This window comes from Hemicordylus capensis, chromosome 11 (assembly GCF_027244095.1).
Source record: "Hemicordylus capensis ecotype Gifberg chromosome 11, rHemCap1.1.pri, whole genome shotgun sequence".
In the NCBI taxonomy this organism is placed as follows: Eukaryota; Metazoa; Chordata; class Lepidosauria; order Squamata; family Cordylidae; genus Hemicordylus; species Hemicordylus capensis.
The window spans coordinates 28,963,323-28,981,249 of record NC_069667.1 but is presented as its reverse complement, the minus strand read 5'-3'; the positions used below and the strand labels follow the sequence as shown (position 1 = coordinate 28,981,249).

Sequence of the window (17,927 nt, the reverse complement as noted above, 5' to 3'; positions counted from 1 at the left end):
CTGACTCGGTATGTGGCAGCTTCCTACGGAGGCTCTAACACAGAATTCTCAACTTGGGCGGACAGTGGAGGCTCAAGCCCCTGCTCAGCGCAGGCAGCGGCATTCCGGCTTGGGGCTCTCCAGGACCCCTTTCAGCTCCATCATTCTGTGCCTCCAACACAGGCTGCCTCTGAAGCTGGAAGCTCATTGAGTGATCAGGTGGCTGGACCGCGCTGGGGCAAACAGGAGGCCGCCTTGCTGCGCTTCTTCTCAGAAGCTCCTGGCTGGGAATCCGCCTGCCCGAGCTGAGCCGCCGGGCTGCTTCTCGGCATACCTGGGCGGCGGCGAAGGAGTTAATGATGCCCCTGCCTGTCGCGTGACGTCATCTAGGACCCTTGTCACATGACCCACAAGGAAGGAGATTTCGAAAGGGAAAGCCCGCGTGCGATTGGCTGAGAGTCTGGGGCGGCGAGCCGCGATTGGCTGCAGGCGGCGCCCGCCCGTCCCCTCTCGCCTTCGGAGTGGTTGGTGTGCGGTGCGCCGGGCTGCCCGCAGACAGTCCGGACTCCCCACCGAGCCGGGCATGGCGCAGCAGCAGCCGGAGCGGCGGCGCGGAGGAGGCGGAGGCGGGCTGGCCCTGCTGCTGCTGCTGCTGCTGCTGCTGCTGCTGGCGGCGGCGCTCCGCCCGGCCGAGGCGCTGGAGAACGGGCTGGCCCGGCGGCCGCCCCTGGGCTGGCTGCACTGGGAGCGCTTCCTCTGCCAGACCGACTGCGCCCGCGAGCCCCACCGCTGCGTCAGGTGCTGCGCCAGTCGGCGGCGCCCGGGGGAGGGGCGGGCCGCACTCTGCACATGCTTGGGGGTGGGCTGGCTCCCTCCCTCCCTCCCTCGGGGCTCTTCTTCATCCCCCTGGACCTACCCCGGGCCCAGTTCCACCCCCCGGGGACCCCCAGACGATGCTCTTTAGGGGGCGGGGGGCGAAAGGCCGCTGCTGCTGCTGCTGCTGCTGCGCTTTTGCGTACATCTGACGGCCTCGCAGCCTGACCTCCTCCTGCATTCAGTGCCCTCAAGAACCCACCTGCTGACCACACTCGTGTGTGTGTGCTTAACGGGGGTGGGGGGCGTTTCTGCAAGGGCCTTTAGGCTCCAGAAGTTGGTTTATTTTTGGCAACTGTTGCAGTGCCACAAGATTGCACTTTTATGACCGGAGATTGCTGGCATCTGCCAGTGTGTGTTGACAATCTGATGGATCTGTTTTCTGCAGTTGTCAATGTTTGTTGAATGCCGAAGAAAACGGGCACTTCCTCCATCTCTGCTGTCTCTGTGTGCTGGTGTGGCAGGATTCCACTTGACCTGGCATTCAGCTTCCCATGGGCTAGAATCAGAACTTCAGGAACCAGAAGCAAAGTGTAATAGCAATGGTCCCCCCTCTAAATGGGAACAGAGGAAGCTGCCATAGACTGAGCCAGACCCTTGGTCCATCTGGCTCAGGATTGTCTACCCAGACTGGCAGCGGCTTCTCCCAGGTGGCAGGCAGGAATCTCTCTCAGCCCTGTCTTGGAGATGCTGCCAGGGAAGGAACTCAGAGCCTAGGGAGGAAGAACACTTCACAATTCTTAGGCAACCTGTGTTACATTTCTAAGAGCCTGAGTATGCCGTCTCCTGGGGCTTTTGAGGCTCAAGATTTAGCAGCCTGGGCAACCTTCATTCATCTACACTTGCAGCAGAAAAGCAATCCGTGGGCCCATGTGAAAGAAAAGTAATTAAGCTTTGATTCAGTTGGAGAAGAGCCCTCAAGATGAAAGCTTTGCAGAAAAGCTGGGTTTTCCAGACGAATTCAGACATGTTTGTACAAAGCAAAGCCCTTCCATTTGGAAAATGGTTGGTGCTCGTGATGATTTCTCAATCCGTAGTCATCTGACCAGTTTTAATGATGGCACATTTCCTTCAGAAATGGAAGTCAGCTTCTGGATAGGGGTTTGTCACCACTGAATGCAGTCTGTGGCATTAAAAACCTCCCTCGTTTCTCTTTCCCTCTGTGGTCACAGTTTTTATTTTGCCAGTGAAGTCAGAAAATAGCACTGGTTTCACAGATTGCGCTGTAATAAAGGGGCTCTTTCCTGGTGGAAGGTGGCTGCTTTTATAAGCTTGTGTAAACCGTGGGTGAGACTGAGACCTCAGGACGACGCTGCCAGGCCGAACAGCACGAGGCCAGGTGGGCCACTGAGCTGACTCGGCACAAGGCCTGATTCTCTCAGGGAAGTGGCTCCTCGGGTGGGCTGCTCTCTCCTGACTCAGAAGATGAGGTGGCCGAAGAGGCCCTCCCACCCCACAGGGTAAAACATCTCCAAATGCAGAAAACTAGCCTGTCCGCATGCGTCACCCCTCTGTGAGGACGGAGTCTGGGGTAGTGGTGCTCCACAATGCCTAGTCCTAGGACCCACTGGCTGCTTCGCCACCAAGCAAGCAGCGCCGACATTCAGCCGCCTTTCCGGTTCCCCTTCGTTTCTCGTGACCTCTCGCTTCTCTCTGCCTTCCCCAGCGAGCAGCTGTTCATGCAGATGGCGGATGTGATGGTGTCCGAGGGCTGGAGGGACGCCGGGTACGAGTACCTGTGCATTGACGACTGCTGGATGGCTCCCACCCGCGACAAGCAGGGCAGGCTCCAGCCAGACCCCAAACGCTTCCCCAGTGGGATCAGCAAACTAGCAGCCTATGTAAGTGTGCAAACTGGACATTACAAAGCGATTCCAAGAATTCATGTGTGACAGCAGCCTCAGTCTTAGTGTTACAACAAGACGGGGTGCATTGGGATTGTAGACCAGGAGGAAGCAGGCGCATCGAAACCACCAAGGCATCTCTAGGGCGTTTGCAGTCTGAGCAGTGCAGGCGTCGTGTGCTCTCCCGGGGTTCGCTCGGGGGTCAGCATGCCTCTGAGCAAGGCACCTCTGCGCTGACAATAGCCCTTCCTTCCATGTAGATTCGTGCACGCACAGTTGCCTTGAGTCGAACTCGCTTCTTTCCCTCTCCTGTGGTGCTCATCTTTGTACAGTGGCGTCCTCTTCTCCTCTAGAGAGTGTCCTCACCCACTTCCGCAGCTGCCGCCTTCTTTCTAAACTCAGCAGTTTGTGAGCAAGCTGCCTTGTCCCGAGTCAGACCCTTGGCCCACCTAGCTCAGCACTATCTGCACTGACTGGCAGCGGCTCTCCAAGGTTCCAGGCAGGAGCCTCTCCCAGCTCTGCCTGGAGGTGCTGCCGCCGCCGCCGCCACCAGGGACTGAACCTGCGGCCTTCTGCATGCAAAGCAGATACTCCGCCCCTGAGCTGTATGGCCCCACCGCCAAACGTGGCATCCCTGGGGCATCTCCCATTCAGGCACGGACCACACCAAGACCTGCTTAGCTTCAGCAGGATGGCTGCATCGTGTGCTCTTAGACCAGCGTAGCCAACCTTGGCTCTCTCGCTGCTGTAGAACTACAACTCTCATCTTGGTTGGGGGCGATGGGAGTTGTAGTTCCACCATAGCTGGAGAGCCAAGGTTACCTGCCCCTGCCTTGGACCAGCTCTGGGACACCACCCCCCCCACAAAAATGCCCTCTGAGCTCAGAAGGGAGGAGGCTGAGCGTGGCGTGCTTGAGGGGGCGTTGCTTTTCCGGTCCCTGTGACCCCAGTGGGCGTCCCGGCTGCCCTTCTCTCTGCCTCCCAGGTGCATTCCAAAGGGCTGAAGCTGGGCATTTACGCCGACGTTGGGAGCAAGACCTGCGCAGGCTTCCCTGGCAGCAAGGGCAACTACAAGCTGGACGCAGACACCTTTGCCAGCTGGGGGGTGGACCTGCTGAAATTCGACGGCTGCAACTTTGGCACGCTGGCCCAGCTGGTGAAAGGTAGGGCTGGGCTGGGGGGCCCTCAGGGCGCCCGTTCACTCCTTGATTTGTCTAGAGAGCGGGGGTGGGAGGGGGGCGGGCTCTCGTCAAAGTGCTTCCTGCGTCCTGCCCCTGACCCAGAGATCTCCTTCCACAAGTGGGTCCAGATCTTGGGAGTCGGTCACAGCCCAGCTCCCCGTGGCTTGTGGCAGAGGAGCTGCTGCCGCTGCCGCTGCCGCCACCACCACCTTCTCAAGTTGGGGGCCCAACTGCTGTTGGATTCCAACTCCATTATCATCAGCCACAAGGCCGTTGCGGCTGGGGATAATGGGAGTTGTAGTCCCACAGCATTGGGGGCCCCTGGTGTCAAATGCAGCTGCCTTCCGCTGGCTGAATTGCACACGGCTAGTTCTCCCTTTCCTTCCGGCCGATGTCTGGGCTGCGTGATCTGGGCTGTCCTGGAATCGTGCATGGGGGTGTCTTCTGCGTTCTTGGTTTGAGGAGCCGTGATGTCAGCAGCGTGTGTTTGCCCTCTGTCCCCAGGCTATAAGGACATGTCTCGGGCTTTGAATGAGACCGGCAGAAGCATCGTGTACTCCTGTGAGTGGCCGCTGTATCAGAGACCCCTTCAGAAGGTACGGCAGGGAAGGGGCGGGCGTGCGTACGCACACACACACACACACACACACACACCCCTACGTCCGCGCCCCCCCCCCTGCAGCTTTGCTTCTGTCCCCTGCAGAACCCAGCGCTTCCCAGAGCCCTCAGGAGTTGTATATACTTGAGACATACCTGATCTGAAAGGGCATCTGGGGACCAGACAGAGAGGAAAAGAGGGGGCTCTTAGTCTAGGAGCCAGGCCCAGGCATTTTGGCCACCACTACCCCCTCAGGGGACAAATGCTGGTAGTGATGTTTGGCAACCTGGCCCCCCTCCACCCTGCAGAGATGGGAAAGTGCGTGGTTGCACTTGGAGCTTTCTCGGTGGTATCGCCCCTTCTTCAGTCCTGTCCCCAAATCAGGAAGGTTTTATGCCATTTTTGCACAGATGAAAGGTCAGGGTAACCGTGAAGAAGTGGCAGTGCTCTCTCTTTCTCCCTCCATGGAGTCCCCTTTGGAGGACCTTCCTGCCCACTTTCACGGCCATTCCTCTGACAGCATCGACCCCCTTGTATCGTAGTTCGTGCGTGTGTGGAAAAGGCTTTTCAAACACCACTGCAAGTGTGGCTGCAGCAGGCCTGGAGTTCGGGACAAGCACAGCCTGAGCACACACTGGAAACTGGCAGTCTCGCAGGGCTGTCGCCTGGCTGGCTGGCTGCCACTGTGAGAAAGCACCATGAGCCTCCCCGCCAGCTGCTGGCATCAGGTCTTGGTTCCTTTGGGCACAGGGAGCTCGTCTCCCTGCCCTCTTCTGGGCCCGATGCTGCAGGCACCCTGCTCCCAGTCCACATTCAGTCTTACCTTTGGCCCAAACCAGAGGCCGCCTGGAAGGGCAAGCAGAGCCGGAAAGGCTGCACACCTCTGAGTAGCGGAAAGAACTCCGGGGCCTCCAGTAAAGCGTTGGCCAAGTCTACTGCTGAGGAAACTCCGGTGGGAGCATCCTGGGCTGTGGCTGCTCTGTGCCCGGGGCCTCTCCTCCGCAGCCACTCGGGTGAGCAAAGCACCAGTGAAGAGCGGCAAGAAGCCTTTGGCCCCGGGCTCGGAGCTCCCCCTCCCCTGAGCGGGCTTTGCCTCAGCCTTCCATGGTCCTGGCCGACTCTGCAGGACTGTGGACGGGCTGCGAGGACAGGCCAGCGCAATGGCTGGGAGTGCTCAGAAGAGCCGTACAAGGGCCGAGTCTCCATCTCCTAAAGAGAGGCGGCGTCTCCCGGATCCTCGGCCGCCCCCGGCCTGGGCCATTCTTCCCTTCCCTTTCCCCCTGAATTGGTGGGAGGTTGCAGGCTGGGCTGGAACTAGAAGAATTCGGCAGTGGCCTCCAACGTCTGAGTCACGCCCTTCTTCCCAAGTGCCAGGTCTCTGGGGAGGAGAGCTGCACGGCCACATCGCAGCTGCCTTTGACCAGGTGGGAGTCACGATTTGGGTATCGGGAGGCCATTAAACCTGGAATGTCAGCAACATAGGTAGCTGCCTTCCGAGCCAGCCGCTTGGGCCGTCTAGCTCAGCATTGCCTGCACCGACTGGCAGCGGCTCTCCCAGGTTCCAGGCCGGAGCCTTTCCCAGCCCTACCTGGAGCGGCTGCTGCCTGCCTGGGAATTCAGCTGGGGCGCCTTCTGCATGCAAAGCAGATGCTCTGCCACTGAGCGATGGCCCATCCCCCCAGCTCCACCCAAAGGCTGCCATCTCTGGCCCGGCAGAGGCTGGTGCTGCCCCTAGACGGAACTCAAGAGACAAGTGATGAGATGGGAATAAATCAGCTTCATGGGGTGGATGACTCAAGAGGAATGTGCTGACAGGGTCCCAGGAATAATCCCCGCCCCGAAACTTGCTTAAAAACCAAGCAGGACTGGAAAACCCACTTCTGGGAATCCTCCTGGATTTCAGGAGAAGATCCAGCTGCCCTGACAAGCCTGCTTAATTCTGGGGTGCTGCAGTAGTCCGGAGGACAAGCTAGGGGAGGCCCCTGCCCAAACCTCTGCCTCGGCCCCTCGGCCGGGTGGGTGGCCATCCTAGCCCACCTTCCTGGGGCTGCTGGGAGGATTTCTAGGCAGCCTTCCTCCTCCTGAGATGCAGGCGGCCCAACTTCCTCCAGCTCTGGCCTCTTTGTGGAATCCCGTCTCTGTCTCCCCACCTGGCAGCCGAACTACACGGAGATCAAGCAGTACTGCAACTACTGGAGGAATTACGAGGATGTCTACGATTCCTGGTGTAGCATCAAGGACATCTTGGACTGGTCTGCCCTTCACCAGGACGACATTGCAGAGATAGCCGGGCCGGGGGGCTGGAATGACCCAGACATGGTGAGCGGAGGTGTTCTGGCTGGCCTGCCAGCCAGGGGTCTGTGCAGAAGGGCAACTTGAAGCGGGGGGGCGGGGAGAGGAGTCATGGCGGACGGCCGTTAAGACTAGTTGCACCCCTGCAACGGACGGCCAGAGCCACTCGGTAGCAGCTGGAGATCAAAGGCTCAGTTTACATAGGAAGCTGCCATTTATTGAGTCAGACCCTTGATCCATCTAGCTCAGGACTGTCAACCCTGGCTGGCAGCAACTCTCGAGGGTATCGGATGGGTATCTTTAGGAACATAGGAAGCTGCCATATACTGAATCAGACTCTTGGTCCATCTAGCTCAGTATTGTCTACCCAGACTGGCAGCGGCTTCTCCAAGGTTGCAGGCAGGAGTCTCTCTCAGCCAGATCTTGGAGATGCTGCCAGGGAGGAGGGAACTGGGAACCTAGAGGCTCTTCCCAGAGCAGCTCCATCCCTTAAGGGGAATCTCTTCCAGGGCTCACACATCAAGTCTCCCATTCAAATGCAACCAGGGCAGACCCTGCTTAGCTAAGGGGCAAGTCCTGCTTGCTCCCACCAGACCAGCTCTCCCTGGAGATGCTGCCAGGGATTGAACCTGGAGCCTCCTGCAGTCCAAGCAGATGCTCCACCACGGAGGTACCGCCCCATCCCTGAAAACAGGAACAACTGCATCGGCACACGGTGGGCAGCCTGGCACGGAGTCAGACCACTGGTCCGTCTAGTCCAGTAGTCCCTGCAATGGCTCTCGAAGGCTGCAGGCCGGTGTCTGACCCGGCCCTCCCTGGGGGTGGCGCTTGCCCCCTTCTGCAGACAAAGCAGATGCTGCAGCCCTGAACCCTACCCTGGTCTCCAGTTCAGAAGTTCCCTTCTCGCTCAGGACTGTCTGCCCGGACTGGCAGCAGCTTCTCCCAGGGGATCTGCCTGGGGATGCTGCCACCAGGGACTGAAGCTGGGCCCTTCTGCATGCCGAGCCGAGGCTCTGCCACTGAGCCGCGGCCCCGGCCCCATCGATGTGGGGGGTCCTCCTCGACGACTGATCTCCAGCCGTTACGCCAAGGCAACTGTGACCCCTCCTGCCTCTCCTTCTCTCCTCTGATAGCTGGTGATTGGCAACTTTGGATTGAGCCGGGACCAGCAAGTCACGCAGATGGCACTCTGGGCGATCATGGCGGCCCCGCTGCTCATGTCCAACGACCTGCGCTCCATCTGCCCCCAGGCCAAGGCCCTGCTCCAAAACAAGGAGGTGATCGCCATCAACCAGGATCCGCTGGGCAAGCAAGGATACCGGATTCTCGCGGTAGGATGGGCTGCTTCGGGGTGGGAGGAGGAGAGAGAGAGAGAGAGACGCCTCTCGAGTGTTTGGAAATCTGTGGAAAGGGATTTGGGTCCTGCCCGTTCCCGGCCTTCCTGCTGGAGTCCTCTCTCAGCCTGGGCCGAGAATGGGGAGCTTGACTGAAACCAAGTGTGCCCTTCCGAAACGCCCCCCTTGGTGAACCAGCAGCAGGCCTGCCGCCTGCTCGCCACCCCGGTCAGAAGAGAGCAGGGGGCGGATGCCTTGGCGCCTTCGAGGGGGCCGAGGAGCATCGCCGGACGCCTTGGGCACTGCAGGATGAGGCATATGATTGAGCACTGCGGACTCGAGTGGCTTCCTGGGAGCCGCTTGAGAGAGACGCACGGCAGCGAGGGGACCCAGCAGTGGGAGAGCTGCCTCTGCTTGGCAAGCGGCAGGCCCCACTTCAGTCCCTGGCGGCGGCAGCAGCCTCTCCAGGAAGGGCTGGGCAAGACCCCCCAGCTGAAACCCGGCAGAGCTGCTGCCGGGCAGCGTCGACCTGGCCTGCGCTGCTCCGGTACATTTTAGCAGGGGGTGATGGGAGTTGTCGTGCAGGCAGTCCGGAGCTGGATGGGCCGTGGGGCGGGGCGGGGCCAGGCAGCTTCCTGGGCTTCTGAGAGGGTTGGGGTCACTAGGCGGCAGCAGCAGCAGCAGCAGCAGCTCTCGGCTGGTCAGCAGGAAGGACCCCCGTGGGAGAGTCTTCGCTTGGCGGTGGCGCGGTGGGCTCCCCTTCCGAGAGAGGCTGGGCCACCAGAGGCCCGTCCACGCTCCAAGGCAACTGGCTGGCGGGTCCTGATGGCTCTGTTGTGGCCTCCCTCTAGGATCACAAGTTCGAGTTGTGGGAGCGGCCACTCTCCGGCGGAGGCTACGCCATTGCGGTGCTGAACCGACAGGAGATGGGCGGGCCGCAGACCATCACCTTCTCTACCGCCATCCTCGGGAACGGCTTGGCTTGCAACCCCACCTGTTGGATTCAGCAGATCCTCCCCACCAAGAGAGAGCTGGGGCTGCACAACTGGGCTTCCGCCTTCAAGGTGCTGGTGAACCCCACAGGCACCGCGCTGCTGAAGACCAAGGTGCCGGAGGAGAAGCCGGCCGCTGGCACACGCCGCCCTCCGGAGCACTGACACCGCCGCGGAAAGCTTGCGGCAGGGCCTCTGGCTGGCTGCTCAGTTAGCTGTCCAGAAACACGGAACGGAAACCTCTCCAAAGTGGGACAGGCCTGTGTCTGTGAGGCTTAGAGGGCGGGAATAGGCCTTGTGACTTCCTGTGTGCTGGCCCCTCCTCTCTCCATGTTGTGCACACAGGGGCCTCGTTCCCGCCACTTACGTATTATCAGTGTGGGCCAGATCAGGGCGGGGGGGGGGGGTTCCACCCCAGAGACAGGGTGCAAGCTCTTGCAAGCTGTAGCTTGGGGGGGAAATCAGTGCACGCACCCCAGAGGCTGTGCCTGATGCGGCTTCACACGAGGCCTTGTTCGTTCTGCCTGAGGCCTTGTTCGTTCTGCCCGGCGGTGGGCAACCTTGGCTCCCCAGCCACAATGCCTTGTTGCTGGGGATTGCTGGAGAGCCCAGGCTGCCGGCTTCCCCTGGCCTGGAAGGAGCCAGGCTTGTTGGCTCATCTGAGCAGGGGACATGCACCGCCCCGTCCGTGTCTGTGCAAGGGTTGCCGCCTTCATGCTACCTCTCTTCTGCCTCCCTCCCTCCTAGAATTGCTTTCCACAAGGAGGCCAGATGACCTCACGGCCCAGTCACTGCATTCTTGTGTTTGTGTGGTGGTGTCTTGATGTGTAGTTCTGAGCATTTCTGCACTGCTAGTCTGTCCCGTTCTGTCCAGGGTTTTAAGGGATACTGTGCCTTGAATCAAAAGCTTCCTGGGGCCCGTTCAGCTGCAAGAGTCATGATGAATTGGGAGTGGCCTTGGTTTGCATTTGGATGGATCCTACATGTGAGCAGTGGGAGATATTCCTTAACGGGTGGGGTCATAGCTCAGTGGCCGAGGAGCTGCTTTCTATGCAGAAGGTCCCCGGTTCAATCCCTAGAAACATCTCCATTAGGGCTGGGAGAGACTCCTGTCCAAAACCGTGGGGAGCTGCTGCCAGTCAGTGTAGACAATACTGAGCTGGATGGACCAAGGGCCTGACTCAGTAGAAAGCAGCTTCTTATCTTATGAAGCAACAGACTGGTTTGAATCCCCGCTGGGATGGGAAACACCTATCAGGCAGCAGCGATCTAGGAAGATGCTGAAAGGCGGCATCTCGTACTGCGTGGAGGCAGCAATGGTCAACCCCTCCTGTATTCTACCAAAGACAACCACAGGCTCAAAATTGACTCGATGGCACACTTTAGCAGAATTAAAACGGGCAAAACCTACAGCAAGGCGTCTCAAATCAAAGCTGCAGGGGACACTGCTGGATGAGATTTACTTCTGGGTAAACATCACAGAAAAATCTTGGCCATGTAGGAAAAAAACATGGCACATGAATATAGGACTGTCAAGTGCTCTGTGGCCTCTCGGCCAAACTCCTGCCCCCTTAACACTTCACTAGAAGGCTTCCGTTTGTACATCTCAATTGTGAAACTGAGGGACACCTCCCCCCCCCGCCATGGGTCGCAAACCCTTTAATCTCCATTGCTGGCCATGGTCCCAAGTGAGAGGAGAAGCTCACAGGGCCAAGACGTGTGGCTGCTTCACAGGTGCTGCTGTGGACTGATTAGAGGGAATCCAGGCAGTTGAAAAACCAAAGCTTAATTGGGATGTCTTGAAATAAAATTCTTCTCTTTCTAGTTGCTGCTACCTTATTTGTATTTATAGTGGATACAAGTGTGTAGAAGTCCTCAAGTGGAGGAGAACCAGGGTGCTGTACTACTTGGGGTTCTGTGCTACTGGCTGGAGGGGAGTTTCAACGAGAGCAAGTCTAGGGAAGAGGAATGAGTCTGTGGGGCTGAAGGGCAAGGGAGAGGTGCGTGGGGAAAGGCAGCCGGGGGTCGTGCATGCAGCGGGGGAGAGAGAGAACAAGGCTCCAGCTGTCGGTGGACTACAACTCTCATCATCTGCAGCCAGTGGCCAATAGTCAGGGATGATGGGAGTTGTGAAGCGCAGCCTCACCCACAGGCCCCCTTTAAAGTCTCCACCGGCGACCAGATCCCTGTGCTCTTTCCACCCCGCTGAAGCCTCGCTTTAGGGTCAGGCCGTCTTGTGGAGAGGAAGGGGAAACAGATGGGCCCAGGAAGCTCACTAGGTTCTATTAGCAGAAGAATGAATCTGCAACCAGTGGGGGATTTCCAACAGGACTTTAATGGGTTCCATATCAAAGGACAAGATGCATGTCTAGAACTGGATGACCTGGCCCTGTAAAAGAAGGAGGCTCGGAATGTAACACACCAACTGAAAAAGCAGCTTTTGACTTGAGACTTCCCATGGCTGAAGAGAGCTCAATCACCTGCCACAAGAACGGGGCCACCTCAAGAACGAATGCACAACTAGGGGCAGATTTCAGACCTATGCCAGCTGTCTTTTTTTTTTTTTAACCAAAGGTTCTTGAGAAATCTAGTTCTAGACCGAGTCTGGACAGCTCTCTTATTGCCACCCCTACAAAATAAGTCGTGCAAAGCTGGACAGTTCACCTGGTCTCAAACCTGGTACGTGCCTGACGCAGGGCTGCCGAAAACAATACACACCCCTTCCTTATTCTCCCAGCCCTCTGCCACCCCTTTCTGCATCCCACCCACTCCTGCAATTATCTGGATGGTCCAAAGGAGAGTGAGAAGTTCCCAGGCACACACACACACCCACCCCCCCACGTGTGCAGATAGGCAGGGTCTTGACATGCCACTAGGGGGCAGCCTCCCGCCGCCCAATGGCTGAGCCCGGCCGTACCTTCCGCTTCTTGTCTCCTCCCAGCTCGAAGTGCTTGCACCGCTTGATGGCCAGCATCCTCTTCGAGCGGCAGTTGGGCTCCACACACTCCAGCCTCAGCACAATCTTCTTGGTGGTCTTTGCCTGGAACAGGGAGCAGGATCTGAGTCAATTGACAAGCCGCCTGATACAAGACATCTTCAGGTGGCCTACATAAAACCCAAAAAATTAAAGCCGCCAGAAGCAATAAACACAATATACAATTTAACAAAAAGCCACCTTGGGATGAGTTTTATGAAAGGTGGTAAATACACTGAATAATGAAACAAAGCCTGAAAGAAGAGGAGTGCCTGAAGGAACTGGTAGTGGTAGCAAGCATGAATTGTCCCCTCTGCTAAGTAAGGTCTGCCCTGGTCTGAATTTGAATGGGAGGCTACGTGTGAGCCAAATAATATTCCCCTCAGAGGATGGGGCCGCTCTGGGAAGAGCACCTGAGGTTCCAAGTTCCCTCCCTGGCAGGATCTCCAGATAGGGCTGAGAGAGACTCCTGACTGTAACCTTGGAGAAGCCGCTGCCAGTCTGGGGAGACAATCCTGAGCTAGGTGGACCAAGGGTCGGACTCTGCAGAAGCAGCTTCTTGCGCTCCTACGGCAGCCAGAGATGGGGAAGCTCTTCCTCGGACCCAGAGCACTTTCCAAAGACCCGGGGCAACGACTGAGAAGGCCGGGTTCTGAACGAGGAATGCTGCAGCACCTGACCCAGAAGAACTTTGCCCCCTGCGTTATGCGGAGACAGAAGAGCACTAGAGAGAGCTGAGGAACGAGAGCTGCCATCAGCAGCCAGAGGAGATCTGGGGACCCCCTCAAAGCCCTCCTCTTTCAACTGTGTCCCCACATTGTTCTGCCTGAGCCCCCAGGAAGGGCGAGGACGGAGTTCCACAGGCCCGGATGCTCATTCCTCAGGGGAGCCTGAATTGCTCTTCCACAGCTCCAGCTCCAGCTGGCATTGCTGGGCTTCCCCAGCCCCCGGAGCCTGCTCACCTTTTTGCGGAAAATGGGCTTTGTCTGCCCACCGTAGCCGCTCCGCTTGCGATCATAGCGCCGCTTCCCTAAAGGGCACAAAGAAACCACATCCTTCAGGACAGCAGCACAGGCCAAAGTGGAGTCTATCTGGAACTCACCCGCTACGACCACCCTGGGTGAATCCAAGGAACCAACGGGGCTCTCTATAGCGGGTCTGTTCGTCTAGATGTGGGAGGACTTTCCTGCCGTGCATATTCTTACACGCGGCCAAAGACCAAGCCAGCCTCTGTAGGAGTGACCTGGGGCTGCGGACAGGGCTGGGCAAGTGCCAGGGAGCCGGAGCGCCTGGAGAGCTAACTGTGGCGGTGCCTAGACCAGGCTGTTCAGAGGCCGCGTCCTTTACTCAAGCCCCGATTTGTGCCAGACGGCCCCGTTTCTGTTGCAACCTGTAAGGGGGAGAGCGAGAAGCCCTTTCACCGCCCCCCCCCCCGCCCCCGGTATCAGCACAAACAAACTTTTAAGACAAAGCACCAGGCTCCAGGCGGCACCAGTGGGCGGAGGGAGGGAGCGGCAGAGCGAATGCCTTCATCGCAAGCCAGGAACTGGGCTGGACAGAGAGCCAGCAAGCCCAGCAACGCTGCACCGCCAGGCGCTCTCGGACAGACGGAAGACACAGGCAGACCTGCCCCTTTGCCCCGCAGACTGGCCTCGTGACCCCCAAAGAGGCTCAAGTTAAGGGCAGGCGTGCCTAGCAGGTGTTCCGCCCCACAGGGAGTCAGGGGCGAGCCCGCTTACCCTGCGCGTAGAGAGACTCTTTGCCCTTCTTGTACTGGGTCACTTTGTGGGGCTGGTGCTTCCCACACTTCTTGCAGTAGGTCCTGCGGGTTTTGGGAACGTTCACCTGGCAAAGGAGAGAAGGGAAGGGGGGGGGCAGTGATGTCTCCTTGGCCCTGCAGGCAGAAAGGCTGCCCAGGTCGGGGGGGGGGGGTGGCAGCACCAGCGCCCTCACAGGTCTCCGCTCCTCCTTGGCAAGTTGGCCTCTTTCTTCCCAGAAGCAGGCAGTCGCCCACCCAAACCCAAACCCAGGCACCCCCTGCTTGGCAGAGGGAACCACCCGCCACGCTGGCTTCAGGGCAGCCGAGGGGCGTCCTCCCCCCCCCCCCCCCGCCGCCAGCTCGGCTCGGCCTGGGCGCCTCGACCCGGAGTCTGGGGGGGGGGGGGGCAGAGACTCTGAGCGGGCCCAGTCCAGTGCCGCCCGGACACACGCCTCGACCAGGGCGCGCCCGGGGGCAGAGGCGAGCAGGAAAGCGCCCGGCCGGCCTCCCTGCTAGGCCTCGGCCCGGCCCACCTCGGGCCTCGCCCGCCTCTCCGGCTCCCAGCGGGACAGCCGCCCGGCCAGAGCCCCGGGGCCGCGCCGGCCTGCCCTGGCCGTTTCCCGCGGAGCCAGCGTCGTCCCCCGGCCCTCAGCCCCCGAGGCGGATGACGCCGGATTCGGCCCACTCACCATCTTGCCAGCGCCGGCAGCACCCAGGGAAAGGAGGAGGGCCTCTGCCTGGAAGCGGAAGTGGATGAGGCGCAGGAGCAGAAGAGAAACGGAAGGCGGAGAGACAGAGCGTCGTTCTTCTCGCGCGCGCCAGAGTTCAGCGGTGCGCATAAGCGAGCCGCCTGCGCCACCTGCTGGAAAGAAGTGGAAGGTCGGCGGACTTAAGGTCCCGGACTTCTAGGGTTGCCCAAGAAGTGTATATAGTGAGTGTATATAGTAACTGAATTCTGTCTCTTGGGAGATTAGGACATTGGAGCATGTTGACCAATGTTGTTTGACAAGAGCAACTTCCACTTGACAGAGAGGCATCATGAAACAGAGGTCACCGTAGTGGACTCTTTCTTTCTTATTTCTACTTGATGGCTCCTCCTCCTTGATATATACAATGTGTGGGCTCATTCATTCATGTGGTGGCCTCATTTCCATGTCATGGACTCTGTTGCTCTGCTGAACATGCAATTGTTCTATCAATATTCTCAATTTTACTGACACTGAATATATTTTCTGCCATAGAATCATTTGTCTGTTGTCTTCATTCCTCCCCACCCACCCCCCCATTGGTCAGTCTGGTGGGGGATTCTCTTGGTTTCTTGAGGCTTTTGAAATGTTGGCTCCACAGGGGTTGCATGAGGAGCTTCATTTGGGGGGCTATGCTGAAGGGAAGGGCTGCTGGGTTTATTGGCCATGGCATAAATTTGTTTCTCCAGCTGGCAAGCTTATAAGTTTGGGAAAAAGCAACTTGTTAGAGTTCTCCGTGGAATACTATAAATGTAAGTTGTTATTTTATTATTATTATTATTATTATTATTATTATTATTATTATTATTATTATTAATTTGATTTCTATACCGCCCTTCCAAAAATGGCTCAGGGCAGTTTATTTACACAGAGAAGTAATAAATAACAAAGATGTCTCCCTGTCCCCAAAGGGCTCACAGTCTAAAAAGGAACACAAGATCGACACCAGCAACAGTCCCTGGAGGGATGATGCTGTGCTGGGGGTGGAGAGGGCCAGTTGCTCTCCCCCTGCTCAAGAAAGAGAGTCATCACGTTAAAAGGTGAGTATGATATATGTTATTGGTGGTTTCATTTTACTCTTGCTCCAAATGTATTTGTTAACAAAGTGACTCTTCTGCATTCTAAAATGTCCTTTTCGCACTGCCCCTGAAGAGAGCCTCTTGTGGCTGAAACGCTTTGGGCTCCAATCAATGCTTCACAGCACCTTGAGATTTTGTCTCTTGTTTTGCTTCCTGTTTGTGTTCATCTGCTGCAGCTGTAAAATGGCCAGGGGGCAACAAACTGTCACTGTCTATTCATAGTAGGATATGGTTGCATAGATGTGGCACTGTGTGCTTTTCCTCATGTCAAAGACTGTAATAAAGTTTATCTAACCAATGGCTGTCTTTGAAATGGTCCTTCAACCTGGACAGCTCCACCCCACCCCCCCCCGAAGCCCAGCGTCTTCTCTTCATCTCCCTGTTGACCCTGCTGGGAAACCTGCTGGTCATCCGGCTCATCATCGGCCTGGACAGCCTTCTCCTGTGCTTCTTCCTTAGCTGCCTCCCACTGGCTGGTGTCACATTAGCTTCCTCCACCATTCCCAAGAGATGTACCCGGCAGCAGCCTGAAGCCGCCGCGTGGGAAGAGCTCCCTGGTGCCCGCCCACCCACTCCCAGCAGGAGTCTCCAGCCACCACTGGCCTCAAATTATGGCCGGTCAGCAGCGGCTATCAGGATGACTACAGCTACATATCTTGTCACCCTGGACCTTGGCGCCAGGGCTTTTTCTCATTGCAACCAGACACAAAACATGCCTGTCCAAAAGAAGAAGAAGAAACATGTGCCATTCTGAAAGAAAATTCATGCAGTTCACAAATCCAAGGATGCAAAAGTTGTATTAGGTTGCGGTCAAAGTGACAATAATGGGGGGAGTCAGGTGAATAGTCCTGGCTCTTCTAGGACCTGATCAAGTGGACCAATTTCTCCTCCCGCGCCTCAGCCCCACCAAAGACGCTTCCCTCAGACTCCCCACAGAATCGCCACCCATGACTCTAACCCCTTTCTGGGGGTTTTCTCCCACCAGCGCAGGCTTCCTAAATGTCATGGAATATGACTCAACCAAGTGCGTGTGCATAGATGAGAGATATTGTGGTGCATCCTGTTCTGTGCACACACATCACCCTCTCATGCTATGGTGCAGCTCTGCACATCTTTTGGAAAAAAGCCCTGCTTAGCTCTGAAGGCTAACTCCGGGGCTGATCCCTCCCCCGCCCTTGAACTGCACCCTGCCCCACCTCCATTGCCCCACACTGGCAGGACGACTCACGCGGAGTCTCGGCTCCTCTTGTGGAGGTCCAGCTGCTGGGGGTCAGAGGTCAGGAGCGGACTTCCTTCGTTGCTGCCCCCCTCCAATCCCCTCTCTCAAGATGCTCGAGTTAGGCAGGGGTTGAAAACATGGTTTTGCCCCTGAATTGCACACGCAGGGTGTGTGTGTGTGCGCGCGCGTGTGGTGCTCGCTCCCTCCTTGGTTTCAGTCTTTGCTGTCAATCTGTCGTGTGACATTGCTTTGACTATATTTGTTTAATTGTTGTATTTCTTTGTTGGTAACTGTTGTTTTTAGATTGCCTACATTGTTTTCAGATTTCTGTGCATGTTTTAACTTGTTGTATGTTATTGTTAACCACCCCGATGAAAGTTTGGGCTGGTGTACAAATTTGATGAATAAACTGCCTTGGGAGGAGGGTTTCCTAACATTCAGTAAGCCCTTGTCAGAATACAACAAAGCTGTGTGCCCCACACCCCTCATTTGCCCTTTGCTGTGCCATTCCTCCCTCTGTTATTGGGCCAGGAGCAGCAATACTTCTTGTACAGGATGCCGAGACACGCGGGGTGGGGAATTCTGTGAAACCCTTAACACCAGCCCCATCTGGCCCAAAACAAGAGAGCTGGCTGACTCTGCCCCTCTGCCCACTGTCTGCCTGCCTGTCTTCTTGCTTCTCTGTCTGCCCACAGCTGCTCTGTGAGCCCCTGAGGTGTGCGCTCCTTTTCTGCAGACCTTGCAGGCAGGAGCTGGGCTCCGTTCTGAACCCAGCGGGAGGAGCCCCAGCAGGGCTGAGGGTTGAGGGTGGCTGGAAGGAAGCAAGAACGTTTGGTCAGAAACTCCAAAAAGGGGAACTGAAAGGGTGGGGTTGGCCGCTCCAGACGAGAGCCTTCTCTGCTCAGCGCTGCAGGCCTTGGAAGGAGCTTCCCTGCCGCCGCCATTCTGATCCAGTACTAGACAGCCACCAGCCTCCGAGCCAGAAGGCACCTGGGGAGTCACTGCCCGTGGGTGCAGCCAGAGGAGCAGCCGCCAGCTAACCTGTGAGTCTTTTGCT

The 17,927-nt window shown here is 57.6% G+C and overlaps 3 protein-coding genes across 6 annotated transcripts in view; 2 read left to right on the top strand and 1 right to left on the bottom strand.

Annotated features, from left to right (window-relative positions):
- The first annotated feature begins 430 nt into the window (after positions 1–430).
- Positions 431–10,917, top strand: GLA (galactosidase alpha). 2 transcript variants are annotated; one of them, XM_053274041.1, is made up of 7 exons: positions 431–777; positions 2,519–2,693; positions 3,682–3,859; positions 4,382–4,473; positions 6,633–6,794; positions 7,901–8,098; positions 8,953–10,917. In XM_053274041.1, exons 1-7 carry the CDS (start codon positions 563–565, stop codon positions 9,256–9,258), a joined length of 1,326 nt encoding a protein of 441 aa, XP_053130016.1. In that variant the 5' UTR covers positions 431–562; the 3' UTR covers positions 9,259–10,917. The 2 variants fall into 2 exon arrangements, with proteins under 2 accessions (XP_053130016.1, XP_053130014.1); XM_053274039.1 differs by lacking the exon at positions 431–777 and adding an exon at positions 965–1,735.
- Positions 10,918–11,409: 492 nt separating this feature from the next.
- On the bottom strand, positions 11,410–14,680 carry RPL36A (ribosomal protein L36a). Its single transcript, XM_053274042.1, has 5 exons — positions 14,516–14,680; positions 13,807–13,912; positions 13,030–13,097; positions 12,011–12,133; positions 11,410–11,482 (listed from the first exon to the last, which is right to left on the bottom strand). The coding sequence occupies exons 1-5, from the start codon at positions 14,663–14,665 to the stop codon at positions 11,462–11,464; spliced, it is 468 nt and encodes a 155-aa protein (XP_053130017.1). The 5' UTR covers positions 14,666–14,680; the 3' UTR covers positions 11,410–11,461.
- An 855-nt stretch (positions 14,681–15,535) lies between these two features.
- BTK (Bruton tyrosine kinase) overlaps positions 15,536–17,927 on the top strand; it is a 28,015-nt gene continuing 25,623 nt past the window's right edge. For 2 of the 3 annotated variants that reach the window (XM_053274022.1, XM_053274023.1), the window contains exon 1: positions 17,551–17,913. The gene's annotated coding sequence lies outside the window, so the exon portion shown is untranslated. Of the gene's footprint in view, positions 15,613–17,550; positions 17,914–17,927 lie in introns of those variants that run through there. The other variant, XM_053274024.1, reaches the window with a different exon arrangement.